A 24,288-nucleotide genomic window follows, 5' to 3' on the forward strand; every position below is an offset into this window, starting at 1 on the left:
ACCAACTGCCAGTACTAAAGACATTTCAACAAGTGAAGTGCCAACAATTATTTCAAATGCTGTTAACGGTAGCCTTTTAAGGCAAGATACAATTAAGTTGTTAATACTAGAAATATTATCATTTTTAAAAAAATGCAAGGAGCCTAAATCAGGCTGGATAGGCAGGAGGAAAAAAGGAAGAGGTGTAATTTACCAAAGGGCACTAACTCAGATTAGATTTTCTGTTTAGTTATACAGTTCGTCTGATGAACTGATGGATTCTTCAAACTAAACCTTTGAACATTTCTGCTCAAATAATAATTGAGGCTAACTTTGCACTTTTACTCTAAAATATATAAAAATTTTATTTTTTAATATACAGTTTAAATTGTTTTCTTACATTGCATGATTCTCTCACTCTCCTTTGTTAACATCACACTTGCTCTGTATTTCTTCCCTTATTCAACATACAGTACTTTCGTGGGGAATGTCAGTAGTTAAGAAAAACATTATTGTTGTACCAGCATTGTTAAGACTTAAAAATGGTGCACATAGGCTCAGATATTTGAGAAATAGATTCATCTAGAAAAACATTCTTAAAAATAAATAAAAAAAGAACTACAGAATTGTCACTTTGCAGATACAGTTTTACAGGAATGTTCTCTAGATTGAATTAGCACAAAAGTTTTTCAAAATTGATATTGTACACCTCCAAAGTACAATGATGGTGACTTGAAAATAGCTTTCTAGTTTTAATAGTAAAGCAGCTCAATTAAACCATACTGATTCAAATTATCCACAAGTCAGCTTCAAATGAAATGAAGGTAATAACAAACATATAACAGCCCTGTCACTGGCAAAATGAATCAGATATGATGTGCAAGAATTTCACCTATTGGTACTTTAATAAGCCAAGAAATCTACTAGAACAGATTGCTCACATTTAAGCGCTAATTTTAACTAGCTGCACTAAGATTTACGCCTACAATTTTGGGCACAGGAGGTTACCTAATTACTTCTACAATACAGTCTACTAGCACAAGAACATGATAGTCCATGTCAAATGGGATTTTTGCCTCAAGATTCTATCCAAAACCAATCAACCATGGGACTGCTGAATTGTTGCGTTTTCTCCCGCAAAGCGTTGTACTCTGCAGAAAATTTCACTATGTTAAATATCTCTTGTGCCAGACCAAAATATTTCTACTTCATTAAAATGACCCTGATTGAAACAACTTCCCATTGGAAATGGACTAGAGTAATGTAACAGAATTCAAATTCCCAACGTCTCTTCATGTTCAAATAGCTGCCTAAAGTGACATAAGTTATACCAAACTTTAGAGAGATAACAAAACTTTTGGCTGATGTAAGTTTGGATGCAGAGTATTTCTAGTGATTTGGAAATACCATAAATGAAGAGAATTAAAGAGATGATGTAAACATAACGATTTGATACTCATGAACTGATAATTCAGCCATGGGATTTATGATAAAACATCTTCAATGTACTGATAAGCATTGGCCTTGATTATCTTCAGAACAAAGTAATTAATCTAATCTAATAACCTCACAACCATTTGTCAATATTAGGAATCCTCTGTTCCTAGTTTGAATTATTTTGCTTTTATAAAGGTTAAAAATTTAATGGCAATGGAAAGCATGATTCATCTTGGAATATTTGGTACAAAAGGCAAGAGGACATAAAAAAATCCCTCCAAAGAGAAAGAAAAGATCAGGTTTTACAGCAGCTACTGCTGTACCTCAAATTTCAAATTAGTCCTGTACTTTAATATATACCACACAACTTTAGCAAAAGAGTGATGAGATATGTACAAAACACAGATTTTGTAATGTTATGAGATAATGCTTTAGTGAAAGTATCATGAATTAAGCCTATTTACAAAATATTTTCTTGTACTTATGCATGCCATAAAACAAAAACAATCAATAATGAATTCACCAGTCTTTTCCACTGTGGTGCTTTTCAACTTTCTTCAAAATGCTGAAAGTTGAATATATAAACTTAAAGAAATATAAACATGAATTCTCATACCTTTGTGATAAAACACACTTGACTAAATCCCTTGGCAATGAGGAATACAATAAGAATAATTTTCAAATCACAAGACATAGTAGTATTTACGATTATTGCAAAAAAAAGTCTTATGGTTGTTATATCGTTCATAGCATTTCGTCTGTAAGTTTTGATGTACAAATTAAACAATTTAAACTGTAGTTCAATGCCAACACTGACTTCATACAGTAACTTCCATCAATAATAACTTCTGCACAATACTTTAAACCTTACCAATTACAAGTTTCCATTCATGGCTTTATATATACAGTATAATTATGGTTGTGAGACATTTGTGCATTCTTTCCAGAAAGAGAACAAGAGATTTCAATATAACGGGAATTAACAATTGAAGACCTCGTTGTAAAAACCAGTCAAGTCCAACCTTTTTGAAAAATGACCTTTTATGTTACTGAGTAGAGAAATAAATTCCACACATTCGATAAAAGAATCAGACACATTCACGTTTAAGTAACATCTCTGTCGTAGGGAGGGACTTGACAGCATCACGAATTTGCATTTTGTTAAACCCGGCCAAATCCGAACTTGACTGAATCTTGCTAGATGGCATTAACATGACTATACGTCACCTGTGATGAAAGGCAGTACGAATAAAAATTCCTGTAGCACATGTGAAATTGTAGCCTACGTGCTGTGTATTGACATGTGAACTGCTACCATAGTCCAATGCTAAGTAAGATAACTAAATTTAAAGATTTGCAAAAACTTTCACAACAATATGGGTCAAAGTGTTAATGGGGTATAATTAATATAAACATTAGTCCTAAGTCATACAGCACTACAGAACAAGAAAATAATGATTAAAGTGAATCAAACTACAGGCCATAACTGCATGATGTAGAATCCTAATCATGTTACATTTGTCATTTTTGTGTTAAAATCAGTCTTTTGTCTGTATCACCTTTAACATGGAAATAAAAATAAAAGATGTGTGAATACATATGCAAATATGTATAAGACTTCCACATCTGCAATGAGAAATGACCCAGGTGTCTTATTTCAAAACTAAACACAGGAAAATGGGTTTTAAGGTTGTTTTGTTTTTAAGTAATTAACAAATAAATACTATTTTAGCATGACTGGATCTTTTCAGGTCAAGAAACAGTTAAGTCCATCATCCTAAAAAATATCTAGGTACAAAACGAAAAGCAGAAAAACATTGTTACCCACACAAAATACCACATAATTACCCTACATCTTGTGTGAAAAATTTGATTTGATATTCATGCAGATTTGGAAGTTGTTGAATGATTTATTGTCTCCTGTGAAGTTTTACTTTTTGGACTTGATCGGTTTTTGCACACAGCTCTTCAATTGAGGTACCAAGCCTACGACTGAAGAAAGAAAGAAAGAAAGAAAGAAAGAAAGAAAGAAAGAAAGAAAGAAAGAAAAGCATGTCGTGAACAGGGTTCGCGACGCGCCTCTTGCATATAAATGAGTGAGCGAACGGAATCGAACGAGATTCGAATCCGCAATCTCCAGGGTATAAAGCCTGTGATATGAGGAGTAACAGGTATATGAACACATGTAAATATGAAGGGAAATTACAGGAGAGTCTGTATAATTTGCAATTCATAATTAATAATAATAATAATAATAATAATAATAATAATAATAATAATAATAATAATAATAATAATAATAATAATAATGGGAATGATAAGAGTATTTCAAAGAAAGAATCAGAACATCCTATGTTGCGTTGAAACTTGTAAGCCAGAGCGGTGACTCAATATTACGAAAGATACTTGTGCAAGCGAACTGCGTATTTCTTGTGGATGTCACGTGTAAGGGACATACGGAAAACTTCCACAATGTTCAAGAATGTCGTGTGTAATTGCAACGTGACAGGGAGGTTCCATGCTAAGGAACCAATCAAAAAAACAGTGAGACTGTGACGTGTATGAGTGACTAATGGTGGTGATGTGTTGTCCAGTGGAGTGTTCTCGAAGGAATTGGAGAAGGTATATAAACTGAGAACTCGTAAAAAACAAGGCTTTTTGACTCTGGGAGTTTTGACTGTGTTGGCTGAAGGCCCTGTTGCCTCGCAAACTGATAGTTAAGACGGCCAGGGAGAACTGTTAATGGAGCTGGTAGACTTTGAGTAAAGCCGCAAATGTGTTAGCTAAAAGTGTTAGCAATTTTGGGTAATATATTAGGCTCTCAAACAAAGTGTGATTTGTTAGTGAACGATCACAGGCTTTTCCACACCAGTAGTCAATTAGGTGTTGGAACTTAAACCAGCTATTGTTCTTATTCGGGGAAGTTTTGCCTCGTCATCGAAGTAACGGGTTCCAGAGACTTCAGTGCAGAAGAAAGAAGAAAAGAATATTAATTTAAGAAAAACTATTAAAACACAAATTTTCCTGAAATTCAAATTTAATATCCAATCAATCATACATTCACAGACCAGAAACTCTAGATCATACACTAAAACCTTTGATCTGTGAAATTATATTTATTATTTTCATGACTGCAGAACTTCCATCCATCAACCAAAAACAACAATATCCAGACACACAATATAGTGCAAATGTTTTCAGTGAAATGGCAATGAGCATAACAGATTTATACAGTAATAATTAAAAGATAATTGTTTTTCCTAGAGATATACAATATATATAAACCACATAACTGTAAGAAAAGAAATCATGATATTGCACTGGAGTCCATCCTTTTCCTTACTTGATGCCTATGCTCAGGAGTAAGAACAGATGCCAAGATAGGCTCTGTACGGTCTATACGAGCTCGAAAACGTGCTCTATCCCGAGCCATTTCCTCCCACGGACCACACCGAGCAGCACGGTATGCAAAGTCCCATTTCACCATAGGGCGCACTGTGACTAATTTGCAACTGTTTGGAAAGTGAACCTTTAAAGAAAGAGAAAAGAAATTTGATTTCAAAATGAGAGAATATAAGCACAAAGTATACGTACACTTTCAAAATATAATGTAGAAGTAGTTTCCGTAAGTGTAACAATTCAAGAAAGAGAGAATAACACTTTGAAAATGTGTTCCTGTAATTTCAAAATATTATGCAAGTTTTCTATAGAGCATCTCTACCCCAGATTATAGTATGCAGTTTAATGGACATCCAGTTTCTCTTTCCAATACACGTATTGTACCATTAGTGTTGACCTAGTCTTTTCGCAAATTACTGTCAAATATTCTTAAAAATTAAATACAGAAATATGGGAGAATATTATATCATAACCACACCCGGGCGACTGAATGGGACATTGATGATGATGATGATGATGATGATGAATATTATATCACAGTACCCACATTTGGTGAATTCGTTTTTAAGCCCATAAGATTGTTCCAAAGACTGACAAAAATTAAAAGAAGGAAATCTTGCATGTATTTTTTTTTTACATGTCCTACTATACATCACGCCAAATTACCTAAGGAGCTGTTATATCCAGTTGAAACTTTTATGATAACCAAAGCAATATATGTGGCCACAACCAAAGAAGTGTGGAGGATAAACTTCTTACAGTTTAATAAATAAATACCCACAATGTATTTTTGAATAAACCTATGCAACAAACAGCTACTCTGGCAAGAATGTTCTTTTGTTTTTAATTATTTGATTTTAATGTCAGGGAATGAAAGCGTGAAAAATATTACGGACAACTTGAATTTATTTTCAGAAGAAACCCGAGCACAATAACTGTAGTAGTGTCTTGTATAGCCTTGAATAAATCTGGGCTGATGCTCATTACGCAACAAATTAAATTGAACCAGGCATTCATTACATCCTGCTCGTTTTCAATGATGATTTGTTTGTCATTAAGTTATAGGCAATGTTTGAAGACAATTCTTATTGGAGACTACCTGATGTACCCGTGGATTGCTACAGAATTGTACATTGCATATAGATTTCTAGGTTAGGTAGTGCAGACGTTGTAAGATTATATTAAAATTCATAGCTCTTAACGTTACACCAGAAACACAACGGAGAAGTCATCATAGGTCTTTTCTCGTGTGAAGACTGGGTTAGGGAATTTTCATTGTATTGGCAAGCCCTCTTGCCTGCTATGAGTCACAATTAAGTTGAGGAGTTTTCTTACTGATGGCAGGCCTACTTGCCTACTGCCAGTCAATCGAGTTCGGCAATTTTCATTATAATGGTAGACACTCATTCTCCACCTGCCTTTTTACATACTCAGAAAGACTGTCTTTGTGGTTTTACCAACTGAAATCACCACAGGTCATTATAATGAAGTTAGTAGGAATATTGCGATTAAAAGCAATGATATCATATGAAATAATCAATCACCTGAAAAACTGCACATTTTCTCACTTTTAACAAACAGTATTACACTGCTTAGTAAATGGTACTAGTAAATCAACTTCGGAAAAGGTTAGGACATCCCCTGCTAAAGGCGACGTGCAGTTCTCAGGATACTGGGGGAACTGTGAGAAATGCGTGCCCAGTAACCAACATTAAGACAGGAATAGTAAATCTTATGACCCTGACAGGAAAGACAGAGGACGTAGTAGATTTCATGGAGAAGGAGAAGGTGGAAATGATGGGGCTGATTGTAGTGAAATGGAAAGGTAACGAAAGGAAGAAATTGAGGGAAGGATACACAATATACTGGAGTGGTGGCCAAGAGACAATAAACGGAGTGGGACTAATCATTTCGAAGCAACTGGAGGAGTATGTTGAAGTGGTAGAATGTGTGAGTGAGGGATATTGAAGATTAGCCTAAATATGAATGAAGTGATGGATTTCATACAAGTGTATGCACCAAAGATGGGAAACGGGGAAGAAGATATTGATGGATTCTTGCAAAAAGTAGGAAGAGAAATTTCAGATGTGGATGTGGTTATTATGGGAAATCTGAATGCACAGGTCGGAAAAGAGAGACGAGGAAAGGAAGAAGTCATTGGACCTTATGGATATGGGAAAAAGAATCGTGACGGAGAGGAACTAGTGGACGTCTGTGAAAGGAATCGACTTATAGTGGGGAATACATGGTTTCGAAAGAAAAACAGCAGAAAAATGATGAGATACGGGTGGGGTGACAGAAGAACAAAATCAGTAAGTGACTACTTTTTGGTGGAAAAGACAAATCGCAGGAAGTTGATGGATATGACAGCTTTACCAGAAGCAGCATTTGATGGGGACCGCACAGTTGTAGTGGCAAAATTACGGCAGGGAAAATGGAAAAACTAAAAGAGACACGAGAAAACAAAATAAAAGTATGGAAACTGAAAGACAAAAATGTACAGGAAGATTTTCAGGAGAAATTGAAGCAACAAATCCCAGTTACTGAAGTGAAAAATGTAAAAGAGGAGTGGGCCTATTTTAAAAAGGCATGGTTTAGTGCAGCAGAGACTGCTTGTGGCAGGTCATCTACAAGAGTGAAAGAAAAGGAGACACCGTTGTGGAATGAGGAAGTGAGGAAAGTGGTGAAAGAAAAGAAGACAGCCTGGCAAAAATGGAAGAGACATCAAATAGAGGAAAGCAAAAGGAAGTATCTCGACAGCAAACAGAGATGTAGGAAGGTAGTAGGAGAAGAAGAAAAGAAGAGTTCGGAAAAATTTACACAAAAAATGGAAGTGGATGTAAGTGGCAATAAAAGGATGCTGTAAGGACTTATAAGAAATAAGAGGACAGAAAGAGTTATCACAAAGTCTAGTGAAAAAGGAAGATGGGGAATTGTTAACACACCCAGAAGAGAGATAGAAAATGGAAGGAGTATTTTGATAAACTACTGAATGTGAACAAATGTACAGGGGAGATAGAAGCAATAGTGTGAGGACTCAACAACAGAGGAGGATATAACAATGCTGGAGGTGGAGTTAGTGGTACAAAAGACAATGATGGGAAAAGTAACAGGGATGGATGAAATCAGTGTGGAAATGATAAAGGCTGCTGGACCTGTTGGTATGCAATGGTACCGACTACTAAAGTGTATGTGGAAAAACAAATGTGTACCAGAAGACTGGAAAAAAAGGGATAATAATACCAGTAAAGAAGGGGGACAAGAAAATTTGTGGCAACTATAGAGGAATCACACTTATATCGCAGGTAGTTAAAATACTGGAAAGGATATTAGAAAGAAGAATGAGAAGAAAGGTTGAAGGAGAGTTACAAGAGGAACAATATGACTTCAGGAGTTGAAGATCTACAGTGGACCCAATCTTTAGCATGAGACAGCTGATGGAAAAGAACTGGTAATATGGAAAAGATCTGGTCATGACTTTTCACAGATATAGAAAAGGCATATGATGGTGTCCCCAGAGAGAAGGTTTGGGAAACCATGGTTAAAAAGAGACTCTGAAGAGAAATGTTAAAAATGGTGCAAGCTACGTACAACAACTGTGTAAACAGAGTACTGACCCCAGTTGGAAAGACAGAATAGTTTAGGATTAAGACTGGATTAAGACAGGGAGTGCGCTGTCACCTCTTGTCTTTATTATGGTCATGGACAAAATTGTAAAGGAAACAAAGGAAGCCTATGGAGATAAGGAGATGAAGATACTGCTATTTGCAGATGATGATGATGTGATCTGGGAAAAGAACAGCAAACAGCAATAACTACATGTACTGAACGAAAAAAAAATGAGACGTATGGCATGGAAATCAATACAGAGAAAAGCAAGACTATGGTGATGTCAAGAGTGGAAAGGCAAGGAAGGGATACTGTGAAAATTGGAAGTCAGAGTCTGGAAATTGTGGACAGCTTCAAATACCTAGGAAGTGAAATGAAAACCTACAACCTGTTTTCCATTCATTGACCGGGTCAGGGATGTAATGAATGAAACATATAGACTGTTATTACAATGGGGTCGCCACTCCCAAGGTGATTTATTAATGAGTGATAAATGCTATGAAATGATAATGGAGAGTGTTGCTGGAATGAAAGATGACAGGGAAAACCGGAGTACCCGGAGAAAAACCTGTCCCGCCTCCGCTTTGTCCAGCACAAATCTCACATGGAGTCACCGGGATTTGAACCACGGTATCCAGCGGTGAGAGGCCGACGCGCTACCGTCTGAGCCACAGAGGCTCTACCTAGGAAGTGAATTAATGTAAAATACTAGGGTGGACATGGAGATTAGCAGGAGAGTACAGCAGAGTAATGCATTCTACCAAAGTGTAAGAAAACTTGTTTGGAGCAAAGAAGTACCAAGGAAAAATAAAGACATAATGTATTAAATGTACTATGTACCCATACTAACTTATGAAGCTGAGACTTGGACTCTGAACAGCAAGCAAGAGAGTAGAATTCAAGCCAGTGAGATGATAGGAAAGACAAGGAAAGCCAGAGTGAGAAATGAAAGTGTTACGAAGGAGATTGGGATAGGAAAGCTAATTGAGAGAGTTGAAAGGAATAAACAAAGGTGGTTTGGACATGTAAAGAGGATGGAGGAGAATAGAATTCCAAGACAGATGCTGGAGGCAAAGTGAGAGGGCAAGAGAAAGACCTAGAACAAGGTGGATTGAATCAGGGAAAAGCAGCAAAAGACGACGAAATTTAGACTGGGACAAGATCATGGAAGAGGAATGGTGGAAGGAAAGAGGAAGATGGAGAAGTGCCATAAATATCCCGACTCGGCAGGAGCTGGATAAGGGGAAATGATAAATACTAAGTTGCCAATCTATCACTCAAATTTTAGATTCATGCCATTGAAAATGATGACTTACTCATACTTCATTCCTTCATGAGGGACGCGAGAGAAACCTCCCAGAAGGGTGTATTTACATGTGATATTGCCATACATCGGGGTGTCTCCTGGGCAACGGACTAGGACTATTCCTAGATGGCTGATTCTCTCACTCCAGTAGCACTATTACCAATCAGTAAGACCAAAGCTAACAATCCTGTCAGTAAACATAGAGGGCATGACATCGAATAAAGAGGCCATATTACAGCAAATATGCCACATACACACGTGACATTCTTTGTTCAGGAAACTCACAGAAGTAGTACACAAAACCGACCAAAAGTACCAGGAATGCGACTTGTCGCCAAGAGACCTCACAGAAAATACGGCAGTGCCATTTTTGCAAGACCTGAACTGAATATACTATCAACCTCCGTTTCTGAAGATGATGATATAGAACTGATATCAAGAGAATTATAAAACTGTATGATAACGCAAGTTTATAAACCACCACATGTTCCATTTCACTTCTCCCAGTCCGTTAATCTTCTAGGAAGTACGATCCATTTTGTTATGTGTGACTTCAATAGCCACAGCTCCATTTGGGGATATAGAAATGACAACGAAGATGGACTAGCTGTTACAAATTGGGCTGAAATGAATCACTTGTCTTTAATTCATGACAGCAAGCTTCCACCGTCCTTCAATTGTGGCAGATGGAGACGCGGATACAATCCTGATCTCATATTTGTTACTGATACCATATCCCATCAATGCATAAAGGAAGTCTGTGAACCTATTCCTCATACTCAGCACAGACCAATTAAGAGTCAGGTGTTCTCAGCGGTTCGACCTCAAATAATACCTTTTCGAAGAAGGTACAATTTTCAGAAAGCTGACTGGGATAACTTCACCAAGAGTCTAGATGAAACGATCTTGAACATCGATCCAAGTCCAGAATCATAAAAGTTCACTGATGCTATCAAGAAATGTTTACGCAAGTCAATCCCACGTGGTTGCAGAACACAATACAAGTATGTGCAAGAGGAGGAAAAGTACATTTCGCTTTTTGAAGCGGATCCTTTTAGTGAAGAAACAATACAGGCTGGCAATAAACTGATAAGAGACTGTTGGTAAATTGAAAAGGGGACGTTGGATTAATTTGATGGAAGAACTGGATATGTCGCAGAGCAGCATGAAAGCCTGGAGACTACTAAAACGTTTGAATAATGACCCCACCAAGGCATCTGTTCATTATAATGTATCCCAAAATGAAATCCATCAGCTCTTGTTGAATGGCAAAGTTAAACGCAGAGCTAGACTACCAAAGTTTCTAACGAACATTGAAGATGAAACCTGTGAAATATCCAAACCTTTTGTTTTTGGAGAGCTGGAAAACTCCAAGAGATGTGTAAGAACAGAAAAGCACCTGGTCTGGACGACATTCTTATAGAGCAAATCAAACATTTTCGAAATGCTACCAAAGAATGGATACTCCAACTCTTCAATAACTGCCGGGAGCGCTGTCACATTCCAAAAATCTGGAGGAAGGCCCGAGTAGTAGCATCCTTAAACCCGGCAAGGACCCTAAGACCCTCAGAACTTTCAACCGATCTCCCTTTTGTGTCACCTCTACAAGATCTTTGAAAGAATGCTTCTTAATCGTCTTGCACCATCTGTAGAGCCTTTGTTAATCCCAGAGCAAGCTGGTTTTAGGCCAGGCAATAACTGTACTGCACAAGTAGGAAACCTAACACAGTATATAGAAGATGGTTTTCAATCCCGAAAAATCACAGGAGTAGCGTTTGAAGACCTTTCTTGTGCCTATGACACCGTATAACATCAAATCATGTTACAAAAAAACTGTACAGCCTTACAAAGGATTTGAAGCTTACCAGAATTGTTGCTGCACTTTTACAGAACTGACGATTCTTTGTTGAATTTCAGGGTCAGCGAAGTCGATGGAGAACACAAAAGAATGGTCTTCCTCAAGGAAGTGTGCTAGCTCCCTTACTTTTCAATATATATACCAACGACCAGCCACATCCACCTCATACCAAAAGTTTCCTATACGCTGATGATCTGGCCTTGGCTACTCAGAGTGAATGCTTTGAAAGAGTAGAAAACAATCTCACTTCAGCATTGGATATTTTGTCTAACTACTATGAGACCAATAATCTCAAACCAAATCCATCAAAAACTCAAGTATGTGCTTTCCATCTGAAGAACAAACAAGCATCAAGGAAGCTGCAAGTGAATTGGAAGGACAAAGTCCTAGAACATACTTACACACTGAAATACTTGGGTGTTACTCTGGATCGTTCTCTAACTTACAGGGAGCACGGTTCAAACATCAAGGCAAAGGTCTCCTCTCGGAGCTCCCTGCTCTGTGAAGTGACAGGTTCAAAGTGGGGCGCTCACCCTCATATGCTAAGTACAACAGCCTTAGCACTTTGTTACTCAGCAGGGGAGTATGCTAGTCCCGTTTGGTATAAATCTACACATGCCAGAAAGGTTGATGTCGCCCTGAATGAAACATGCATATTACAGGATGTCTGAAACCAACACCAACAGACAAACTGTACTCCCTTGCAGGAATAGCCCCTCCTGAGATCAGACGCGAAGTAGCAGCAAATGTGGAGAGGTTAAGGGCTTCTACCAGCTCAGCCCACCCCCTACATGGACACAAACTACCACCAACTCGACTGAAGTCCAGGAACAGTTTTATGCACTCCTCATCCCCCGCTAGTGCAGATGCAAGGAAGACCAGACTTCTACTCTGGAATCAAAAGATCTCTTTTAATCCAGAACGCTTGAAATTGGAGGAAAAGCTTCCCCCTGGTCATGAAGAAACCTGGACTACATGGAAGGCACTAAACAGACTAAGAGCAGGCGTTGGAAGATCAAAGGACAATATGAAGAAATGGGGCCTCCTGAAGGGGGATCAGACCCTATGTGAATGCGGCGTTGTACAAACAAGGCACCTTATTAATTGCTCTCTATGCCCTGTTAAGGGGGCACATACAGCTCAAACCTATCTAAAATAGGTAACATTCAATTTCAATTTTTTTTTTTGCTAGTTGTTTTACGTCGCACCGACACAGATAGGTCTTACGGCGACGATGGGACAGGAAAGGGCTAGGAGTGGGAAGGAAGCGGCCGTGGCCTTAATTAATGTACAGCCCCAGCATTTGCCTGGTGTGAAAATGGGAAACCACGGAAAACCATTTTCAGGGCTGCCGACAGTGGGGTTCGAACCTACTATCTCCCGAATACTGGATACTAGCCGCACTTAAGCGACTGCACTATTTCAATTTTTACAGCTTCCACAGGGAAACCGTTTTGAAAAACTCAAGTTGCGGTAAATGAGCATTAAAGTTACAACTGAAATGAATGGACTCTAGAACATCCCAGGTGCATACATGATTCCCTCTTGTGAGTTTCTCTGGGATGCTTTTTCCATCCTTAGTCTTCTCCTTACTTTCCTTGCCTCCTTTGTCGATTGTTTAGCTCTTTTAAGGCTGTAAGTGACTCGTTGAGCATTGATATGGCTGAAAGCCTGGAGGCAGTACTCTCCAGGAACAAGTTGTAGCTCTTCAAGAACTTTCAATCTACTCTGCATACCATCATCGAAAGTCATAGCAGCATCATTTAGTGCTATACCTACCACTTTATGCGCTGCAAAGCCATTTTGGGCAAATTCTCCAAATTTTGGAGTTTAGGGATTCATCATTGTTTTGGGTGTGGCCTCCTACACACATCTTCAGGAGATCTCTTTTAACTAAATCTTTAAACACAGGTTTGGCAACCTCCATTATAGAAAGGGATATGTTATTTTTGTGTTTTTAAGCCTGAACTTGCCCTTCCACTATGGCATTTTGGTAAAAGCACCAAGAATTAGGTCCCTTTGGGCAGAAATAATGGTATGGCTTGCCATCTGAGGATACTTTGTGGTACCATGTAGGCCAAATAGCCTTCCTCATCTCATTTACAGAATTACAGTTTTCCCTGATAGCATTCCAATAGTAAACAGGAAGATTTCCCCTTTCCCATGTTTCACTTTAAAACACAATTCGCTAGACAATAGATTTATGTAATAAAAGCATCACATATGCACATATGCATATTTGTAAACGGCTGATCTTTTGTAGGCATAACAATAATAAAAGGAAATAGATGTCACTACCAGTGCCATGGAAGTGTGAGAAAGTGAGCAAGTCATATGACAATCAGTCCCCGCAGCAAATACGAATTTGCCTGTAGTAATAACTCGGAAACAAGGCATGAACGCGTTCCGATCTATGCGACAGCAGAATGGGGCGTGGTGCCTGCAGACATTTAAATTACGTTTTAGGCCATAACTCAAGAACTGTTGCAGATATTAATGTGATTCATTCATGGAATTACACAGAAGAGTATAATCTAAAAATCACATAAAATAGAAAAATCAATTTTTTTGACCACTTAAGCTGTATGTGCCCCCTTAAATGCACAGAACTTCATCTGGCACAGGCCAGTATCAGTGCTGTTAACGTGGCCAAATTCTGGGCCGATATTTTGTAAATAACTGACACGAATAAATAATTCCTTGAATCACTGCTCGCTGTGATAAAAATGTAATCTTAAAATCATCACAAGTTCGGACGTTAGGTGGAATCTAAATATTTTGGAAGTATTTCTGAAACACCGCTGTATCCACGAAATGGATATATATCAGGATTATTGTCTTTATTCTCCAATTTCCAACCACTATGGTTCTTTTGTGTCGCACGCGTTTGGAACGACCTGGTGCGGCACTTTCACCCTCACTTTCTTCAGTGCTCTTCGCACTGGAGTAACTTTCACTATTGCTATCACTACCCTCGAACTCTGATTCATTTTTCAAAACGTCATTATTGCCAAAATCGCCATCTAAAATACTGTTTAGAAGCGCTTTCAAACTCTCGTTATCATTACCGCGATGCCAGTTCTAATGCATAATGAATACTGATGAAAATAAACTGTTTTTCAACAATCCCAGTGTCACACAGAAATACAAACAGCACATGCCTCTAGTTCCTTACAGTGTGTATAGAAATTCTATCATAGGTTAAGATTTTCATTTCCGTGTTGACGTATAACTAATATAATAGAGTTTGAGGGATGTTCCACCATTCAACACAATGTAAAATGTTCAAAATTTATTAAGTGAAGGCCTCTAGCTATGGGCAGAGGAGTTCCACTCTTAAGGGGCTTGTTGAAGCCTTTGTGTAGATATGACACATAAATTCAACAGGAAGCTGCTGACTTGCAGATGAGGCAGGGGACTGCTAAAGGCTAAGGGAAATAACCCTGACAGCAAATCTTCTCTAACGTTAGGCTTAGCAAGTCCGTTGGAGAGTACTTTCTCAAAGTGCCAAGTATTTCATGTCAGTGTGTGCGTTTCATGTAAATGTGTATATTTCCACTAGTTCATATATTTTCTAGTAGATTGAAACAAGACCAACAAGTCTGTTCTGTGTTCCACATACATGCGGCAGTTTTTTTAAACCAAAACCAAGAACTTTCTTAAAATGCTAAGCGCTCTGGTCAATGTGAATATAATTTGTCATTAGGTTTTATTTCAACTGGTCCACATGTTTTCAAGTTGATTGTAACAAGACTGACAAATTCGGTGTTCTACAAACACACGACAGTATCCAAGATCTTTTTTAAAGTGCCAAGTGTTTCACGTCATTGTGTACATAATTTGTTATATGTTTTAGGACAACCTATTGATAAGTATTTTACGCAATTGCCATTGTGTGTATATTTTTGTCATGATTTTTGTCAACCTATGGAGATGTACGTAGGCAATCCCTATGATGATCGTTATCAGATTCCCATTGATTAAATTATCTACAAGAACTGATGATGACTCCAGGCCTTGAACCCTAACTTTGCCACATAAAACAGCATTAAAATAAATAAATAAATAAATAAATAAATAAATAAATAAATAAATAAATAAATAAATAAATAAATAAATAAATAAATAAATAAATAAACAAACAAACAAATAAATAAATACTGTTAGCACATCACTCAGGAGTGTTCTATACATGATTATACAGCACGTCCAAAAGATTTCCTCTTTTTAAATTGTAGTTATTTTACTACGCATGTAATGTAATGAAAAGTCTTATGCTTAATAATAATAATAATAATAATAATGTTTGACTTTTGAGAAATGATCCATATATACTTTGTAAACAATGAGAAGACTAGTGATCTTATTAATATCAAACTACTCCCTTTGAGAAATATGAATGCCGCCTATTGGAAATCTGCCAGAGTTAATTTCATTGTGGGTTTAAAAAATGATACCCTTTTATCTGAAAAAACAAAAAATTATGTCCAACCTCATTCATAAATCCAAAACATATACAGTACTTTCACGTTATTACATAGGAAAACATGAAATGTTACACAGATTTCAACATTTACCTTCTGTGGAGACTTGTCTTTGCTAGGTATAGATGCATTTTCCTCAATCCATTTTTTATTAATATCTTTCAGCCTATCTGGCAGTGGTGAAGCTATGTTGTCAGTATTCTCTAAGTTCTCAGGAGGAATTGGCAAGGATGAAGGATAGAAACAGAAATCAATCTGAAACAAAGACATTTTCAGTTTTTAAAATCAGAAATGTGTGACCAAAACCTGATACAACAATCTAATATCTACATATTATGCTCAAAAATCAAACTGGTAGATTTAAGTTTCATTTTCGATGACAATGTCAGACACATGCACAAATCATTACTGGAATTTGCTGAACCAACAGAATACTGTTCCATATAAAGGAAAAAGGTTTTGAACATCCTGGTGTTGATGGCAATGACTCTGTCCCATACCCACCTTTAAAGTCATACAAAAACATTGCTTAAAATTTTTATTTTCAACCTCCATAACCTTTCTTAGGACCAAGGCTTTTTCTTAGCCAGAATGGTCAGACACATGTTCCACTAAACTTTAAGATTTTTAGTGGTCCCTAACACATTTATGTACGAACTTCATAAATAGGACTGCCTCCATTTAAAATTCTCAGCTATGGTTGTTGACACTGCATATGAGAGTCGCCTATGGTTTGGTTTTTTTGAAGACAAGAAAGTCAATGACGGGCCTTTTTATTGTGAAGCTCTACAAGCAATTGATCATCCGATCTTTAAAGGAGTAACTCTGGAGGAGAGTAACTATCTGAACAAATGTGAAGCATTCTCTTGATCCAACAAAATGTTATGACTGTTTGAAACAATAATGGAAAATAGTCTTCTACATGCAGAAGAGATGTAAATACCGAAATGGATGAACATGTGTGTATTTAGAATGTTGACAAGAAGGGGCTGACAGGCACATTACTTTTGGCGAGACTGAATTGGCGAGTTTGTGTAAGAGGCTCAGAATACCACAATTGCAGGTTGTTAAGAGGTTTTTGTGAATTCCTGACAGTGAAAAAATGTGTGCGGCACTACTACAGTTAATAAAAACTATCACCAGTGGGGTTCCTTTCCACTCCTGATTATGAGCATGACTTTTCCTGGATGAACTTTATTATCACAACGAGAAGAGCTTCTCCATGAATGAAGGTTGTGAGCAAACATGTTAATCAGGTTACTTGGACCTCCTCATCCCTTAGCTTAAATCAATTCCTGGCTCCTAAAATACAGGCATCCAGCCACAGACACGGTGAGGAAAAACTCATGAAGATGGCAACATCAGTGTGGTAAGGCCAATTTGGAGCTATTATGAAAAAATTGGCATTTTAATTGTCTTCACCTTTGCATTGTTTTACTTCCATTTCAAAACATTATAAAATGTTCATTTGTCGAAAGTAAAAGAACATGATCTTCTTCAAAGACCTGGTACATTTCAATTTTCTTGTGTTATGAAACGAGATAGATTTCCAGTAAACTTATATTTAGAAAAAAAAAAGCGCTGCTAATACCGTCTCCATTTAACTTGTTCAGAGAGGATATTACCTAGCTGTACTTCCTCTTAAAACAAAAATCACCACCACCACCACCACCACCACCACCACCACCACCACCAAGGACGCTAGCACAACCGGAAAGACTTCTGTTATGCCAAAGAAGAATAGGTCATTACTGCACACAATGATTTCTAGCCCAAGGGCTCAAGACATCTAGCAGTTTGACCAAACAGATCAGTAACAAGCCTTTCCATTCACTTCATTTTCACTCAAAGAAGTATTTGAGAAATTTTAGCCAAGTCTTAAGTAAACTGCCAAAATTACTCTACAGCTATTGTAGAACAACTAAAAGACCAAATCAAGTACTAACAAAATTAAGACAAATTTCAAAATAGATAAAACAGGTAATGACTGAGGTACATTCTTATTACAAATAATTCAGAAATGCAGAAGTGTTACTCTTATAGAGTATCCATTACTCTAGCAGGTAATAGTTCATCATTTTTAGCAAAAGCTAGCTGGCTATTCAGAATTTGATATGCAACATTGTCCTTCCCTATGTTACATTTTGCAATTAACTTTATTATTCAAGTAACAAGCCTTTCCATTCGCTTCATTTTCACTCAAGGAAGTATTTGAGAAATTTTAGTCAAGTCTTAAGTAAACTGCCAAAATTACTCTACAGCTATTGTAGGACAACTAAAAGACCCAATCAAGTAGCCTACTAACATAATTAAGACAAATTTCAAAATAGATAAAACAGATAATGACTGAGGTACATTCTTATTACAAATAATTCAGAAATGCAGAAGTGTTACTCTATAGAGTATCCATTACTCTAGCAGGCAGTAGTTCATCATTCTTAGCAAAAGCCCAATGTTGACATGCGACGTCCTTCCCTATGTTACATTTTGCAATTAACTTTATTGTTCAATAGAGGCCACATCATGTAATGATAGAATTGGCTGATGATGATGATGATGATGATGATGATGATTCAATAGTAACAACACAAACTTTGTAGTTTATAACCGAGCTTATTAAAGGATTGTTCAGTTTCATAACTACTGACTCCGCAAATAAGTAGATTTCTTTAACACATTCTGGGGTAATTGGTGCAGTAGCAACATTGAAATCATGCTGCTCCACTCCTACACCCAGGCATCTCACGGTACGGAGAACTGTCAGGGCTTCCAACACGTGGCAATACTCCCAGCTCTAGCTATAGGTAGCCCAAGTGGGGGAGTGTGGACTGTAGTAGCTCCAAGCTTGCATTCACCTCACTCCTTGCTCTCTGATGCTGTTCGGAAGGTAGTCCATAGATCCTATCCCACCTCCTCATACCACTAATACAACCATGCAACAAGTAAATTCAGCATTATTTTCCCACGCGTATTGAATTCTCACGATATACAGGAACTCCAGCATGATTTTTGTAGCAAAGCACCTGATAAGTGATTTTAAACTGAATGATCTCCTGATTTTAGAAATGTATTTTTTTAAATCATTTAGTTTTAGTGTTAAACACCATTTACTGTCTGAAGATTTTAAAATTATTATTACTATTATTATTATTATTATTATTTGCTTTACGTTGCACTGACACAGATAGGTCTTATGGTGACGATAGGACAGGAAAGGGCTAGGAGTGGGAAGGAAGCGACCATGGCCTAAGGTACAGCCCCAGCATTTGCCTGGTGTGAAAAAGATTAATCTCTAAGGGTGTTAAATAGGGGTTAAGAATCTAAAACACAAATACTCATTCCTCCGAAACCGTTTAACGTGTGAAGACAAAATTACAAATGGCGGTATATATTTTAAAATTCCATAAGGGGTTAAATTAGTTTGAATGATACTGCAACAGTGGATGTGACTGGTACATTTTGTGATATTTGTTGCATACAGTACTTTTAAGCAAACAGGACCTAACTAGTCAGTATCAGTAATTTTGTCACAAACAGAAGTCTAACCCTCACTCTCAGTAATTTTGTCGGAGAAATAACCTAACCTTCCTTATCAGTAATTTAAACACTGGCAGCAGGAAGTATGAGGAACATGTAAATCACAAGGTTCAGAGCACTCTAGCCAACTTCTCTGAGTTATCGTGTGGCCTAGTCCTGCAAGTTGAGAATGTAAGTAGCAAGCCTGGAGAGATCGAGGGATATTTATTATTTACAATGCATTTAATGCCGTGAATTTTAGGGTCAACTGGGGCAAATGTGGGACAGCAAAATGTTGGGGTAAAAGAGGGACATCATCATAGCTTCTAACAAGTAAATTATCTGTAAGCTTTATTAGTGGCAATACATTATTTTGAGTTTATTGAATGGCAAATTACAAAAAATTACCATGTGATGAGCAGGAAAAATAATTAAAAACTAACACTCATTTTCAGCATTAAAAAAATTGCTTTCTGGTAAGAAATATTTATAATTTTTGAAAAAACTGTTGATATAATAAATTATTTTTATCCACATTTAAAGAGAGCATTGCAGAAATTGTCTCTAAAGCTAAGTATATGTAGGATCAATATTAAGAAAGAAATTATTTTCATATTCAGGGCAATTGTGGGACATGTTTTGGGGCAATTCTGGGACATTCATGGGGTAAAGTTGGGACAGCTGTAGGACCTGCTTTTAGGTTACTTAAGTTAAAGCCAATTGTATAAAATAAAATAAAATAAAATAAAATAAAAACAAAAAGGATACATCACTACAGGAATTTTTCAAGACTATTTTGCACAGTTCTGCAAAACAGTGAAGGAAACGCCCCTTCTATTAAACTTGGATGGATATGCGACTCATTTAGACCCAGAAACTATCATGAAAGCTGTGGGTGAAAACATATGCATTATTAAACCCCCTTCTCACACGACAGATCTTCTGCAGCCATTGGATAAATATGGATTTCACCCCTTGAAACAGAACTGTGATAGGGCTGTAACAGAGTGGAAGAGAATGAATCAAAGAAGAATGCAGAAGGCTGAATTTGTTGACATACTTTGCAAAATTTGGCATACTGCTCTCACACAAGAGACAATTAAGAAAGGTTTTGAGAGTACTGAGATTTTTCAATCCCCCTAAATTAGAACAAATATCCCATTGACAGACTATATCCAATGAGGCTTGAAAGGTACAACATCACAGAACCCCAGCCTTAGGGCAATCTATCTGAATCTTCACAAGCAGCTGAAGCTGGCCCCAGTACTGCAGAATCAGATCATCTTGATGCATCATCTGATTCACAAGAGAATCAACAATGTTTCGAACATCTGTTGCTTCAAAGGATTGGGAAAAGAGGAGAAGAATTGACTGCAGTGCTAAGGTAATTACCACAGAAGAATTTTTAGACAAAATAAATAGGACACCATGTACTAAACAGAAATTGACTAAACTAGGAAAAGAGAAGGCTAAACCGAAACTGAAAACATTAAGGAGAAGGAAAGAAATCAGCAGGGATAGTGAGGAAGACATGGAAGAATGGGAAAGCAGCAGAAGCAGTAATGAGTTTGTAATATAAAGTGATTCTGAAGACAGCTGTAACTTAATCAGTGAAAAGCAGACAACAGATGAAATCTTAGGTATTTTACATGTAGCCAGTCAGATTTTGTTTTGGTGAAATTTGAAGTAGCATTAAAGCAAAAACATCAGAGAATACAGGTACACATCTGTTATACAAAATATAACTGATGATAATGATGCTGAAGCAATGTGTCTAAAGTGTGTAAACAAACAAAATATGGCATTCAGGACAGATGAAGATGATGTGACATTAATTAGCCATTTGAATATTATAAAGAAACTGCCACAACCTAAATTTGTGTGTATTGGGGATCGTATCCATTATGAATTTACAGACTCCATAGATGTAATGGAGAAAATGTAGGGCCTAGTTAATTAGATTACTCTGACATGTTGTAGACTATAATACTACAAACATATATTTTATTAGGTGCCCTGTAGCATTTAACATTGATAATGTGTAGTGAGTGACCTTTTTGCTTATTGGACAAGTATTTGATATCAATGTTGGTCTATATTTTAAGTGGGAAATATGTATAGACAGTGGTTATTTTTTATCCCCAGTTTTCTGTATTTTGGTAGTAAATGAAAGTGATTACTCTTGCTTTAAGTATCAAGTAATTTTTACCAGTTAAGAAGCCTGTTTTTTAATTAACGAAAAATAGCGCAATATTATGCCAATTTTTTAAAAAATCAGTTACATAATATGAATACACTCTATCCCAATATTGCATCAGTATCTGTCAAACAAGCTTTCTCATTGAATTATCACTAGTGTCCCTCCTTTGCCCCATGCCTGTCCCAACATTACCCTAAACCAAGAGGTAATTGTGGAACACAGTTTTTGTGGAATTGCTAAACAGTTATAAGATCTTAATAAAATTTCTTCCTGGAATGAACTGTGGGTACCAAATTACAATAATTTTACATCATGCCAACTTTCCACTTTGAGATTTAATGCCCTAGAATTTGGAAGTTTTCATTTCCGTCCCAGAACTACTCCGGCTGATCCTATACACAAAAGCGAATCAAATAATACCACCAAAGAGCACGCTATTCAAATTATATCATAGGTGTCAAATAACAGAAGGCTTGAAAAAATTATTTACATACTTTTTTACAATTTCTTTTTATGTTGCACTGATACAGATAGGTCTTATGGCGACGGTGGGATAGGAAAGGGCTCGGACCGGGCTAAGGAAGCGACCGTGGCCTTAAAAAAGATACAGCCATAGCATTTTCCTGATGTGAAATGAGATTAATCCCTAAGTGTGTTAAATGGGGGTTAAGACCCTAAAACAAAAATACGCATTTCCACTAAATCATTTAGTGTGTAAAGACAAAATTACAAATGGCAGTATATATTTTAAAATCCCATAAGAGGTTAAATGAGGTTAGCTCCGGAAACGAAATGATTCATCCCTCCAAAAACCCTTGACGTACGAAGTTATAAATTTACAAGGAGGTTATTTTTTATGTCCTAGGTGTCACATGATATACTTCAAAGTGTTTATAATAATAAAAATAATAATAATAATATTGGTTTTACATCCCACTAATTACTTTTATGGTTTTTGGCGATGCTGAGGTGTCAGAATTTTGCCCCGCAGGAAATCTTTTATGTGCTGGTAAATCTACCAAGATGGAGTTGACATATTTGAGTATCTTCAATATCACCGGACTGAGAGAGGAACAAACCTGTCAATTTGAGGTCAAAAAGCCAGTCTGAGCCGCTCAGCCTGACTTCAAAATATTTCTCCCCAAAGGAGTTTAGATGGGGGTTTACTATCACAAAATCACAAAACAGTAGTCTTGCAAACCGAGGATCTGTAAGTCCGAGTGTTATTTGAATTTTTCTTTTCACAAATTTAAAATGAGTTTTCTACAGCATTTCATTCCCTGCTTATTCTTGCCTTGTCATCGTACTGTGTCTTCCCTCTATTGAGATAACACGCGTTTGTCATCGTGCCTGAAACTAAAGCATTTTCGAGAAAGAAGGGTCTGCCTATTAAAGCAGTTTCATTGCTGGACAATGCAGGGTCACATCCAGATGAACAGTAACTAGCATGTGATGGAATTTGTGACATATTTTTACCCCCTAACGTAATAAGTTTGATACAACCTATGGATAGGGACGTTTTGGAATGTCTAAAAAAATATATATATCGTCACCGCCTGCTACATTAACTCCTGGAAGCAACAGAACGTGCGTGCAACATCACGAACTTCCTCAAATAGATAACCATGAGGGACATAGTGTATTGGTTAGCAGAATCATTCATTCCATTCCTGACCCGGTCGAATGACTGGAAACAGGCTGTGGATTTTCATTTTTCAATCATGGGATGAAGTGAAGCCAGAGATACTCACGAAATCATGGAAGAAGATTTTAGGAAGTACTGTGTCTGCTGACAGTGAATTCGATGACAGCAATGATTATGATATATCAAACTTACCAGATGCCCAGATGTAAAGATGCTAGTGAAATTGAACTTACGGAATGGATGAAGAGTGATGAACAGTATAAACTTACAGACCCAACAATCATTGAAATGTTGAATGAACCAGCAGAAGATAGTGAGGAAGAAGTTTTAGTAGAGTTGGCACCAAATATCTGCCATAGCAAGGGTCTCGCTGCGTTGGAGGGGGTACTATGCTACGTGGAACAACAAGAATCAACAACAACAATTCCCACAGACACCCTGCTCTGCAAGCAATGGCATGACATTGCTGCACAAAAACAAAGCAACATTCAGAAACAGAAGTCAATTAAAGACTTGTTTCAAACAATAACCTTAATCCATGCCATAGCACTGTAAGAAATGACAATACATGACCTTATATTCAATAGTTGCCAATTTTTTCGCATGTTTAACAATTTTCTCTGTGTTGCTCCATGTAGTCCGAGTTATTCTAAATCCGAGGTAGGCTACCCCCCCCCACAATTTTCTCGGATTATAGAGACTCTACTGTATTCATTTTTCTGAAAGCATTTCATGCACAAACTCCAAATTGTAATGAAGGATGGTTTTCCATGTCCAAGGTTAAAAGAAGAAATGTTTTTAGAACATTCTACTCAAAAACAAAATATTCCTCCTTTACTGTTCGACATGCAAAGT

General features: G+C 37.0%; 1 protein-coding gene across 1 annotated transcript in view; it reads right to left on the reverse strand.

Annotated features, from left to right (window-relative positions):
* Window positions 1-4,316: 4,316 nt before the first annotated feature.
* Window positions 4,317-24,288, reverse strand: part of PPP1R15 (Protein phosphatase 1 regulatory subunit 15) — a 51,713-nt gene continuing 31,741 nt past the window's right edge. Inside the window, exons 2-3 of the mRNA XM_067134904.2 lie at window positions 16,166-16,327; window positions 4,317-4,945 (exon numbers count right to left, since the gene is read on the reverse strand). Of these exons, the coding sequence (XP_066991005.2) occupies window positions 4,724-4,945; window positions 16,166-16,327 (384 nt within the window). The 3' untranslated portion in view covers window positions 4,317-4,723. The remainder of the gene's footprint in view (window positions 4,946-16,165; window positions 16,328-24,288) is intronic.

Source organism: Anabrus simplex, chromosome 1 (assembly GCF_040414725.1).
Source record: "Anabrus simplex isolate iqAnaSimp1 chromosome 1, ASM4041472v1, whole genome shotgun sequence".
Taxonomy (NCBI): Eukaryota; Metazoa; Arthropoda; class Insecta; order Orthoptera; family Tettigoniidae; genus Anabrus; species Anabrus simplex.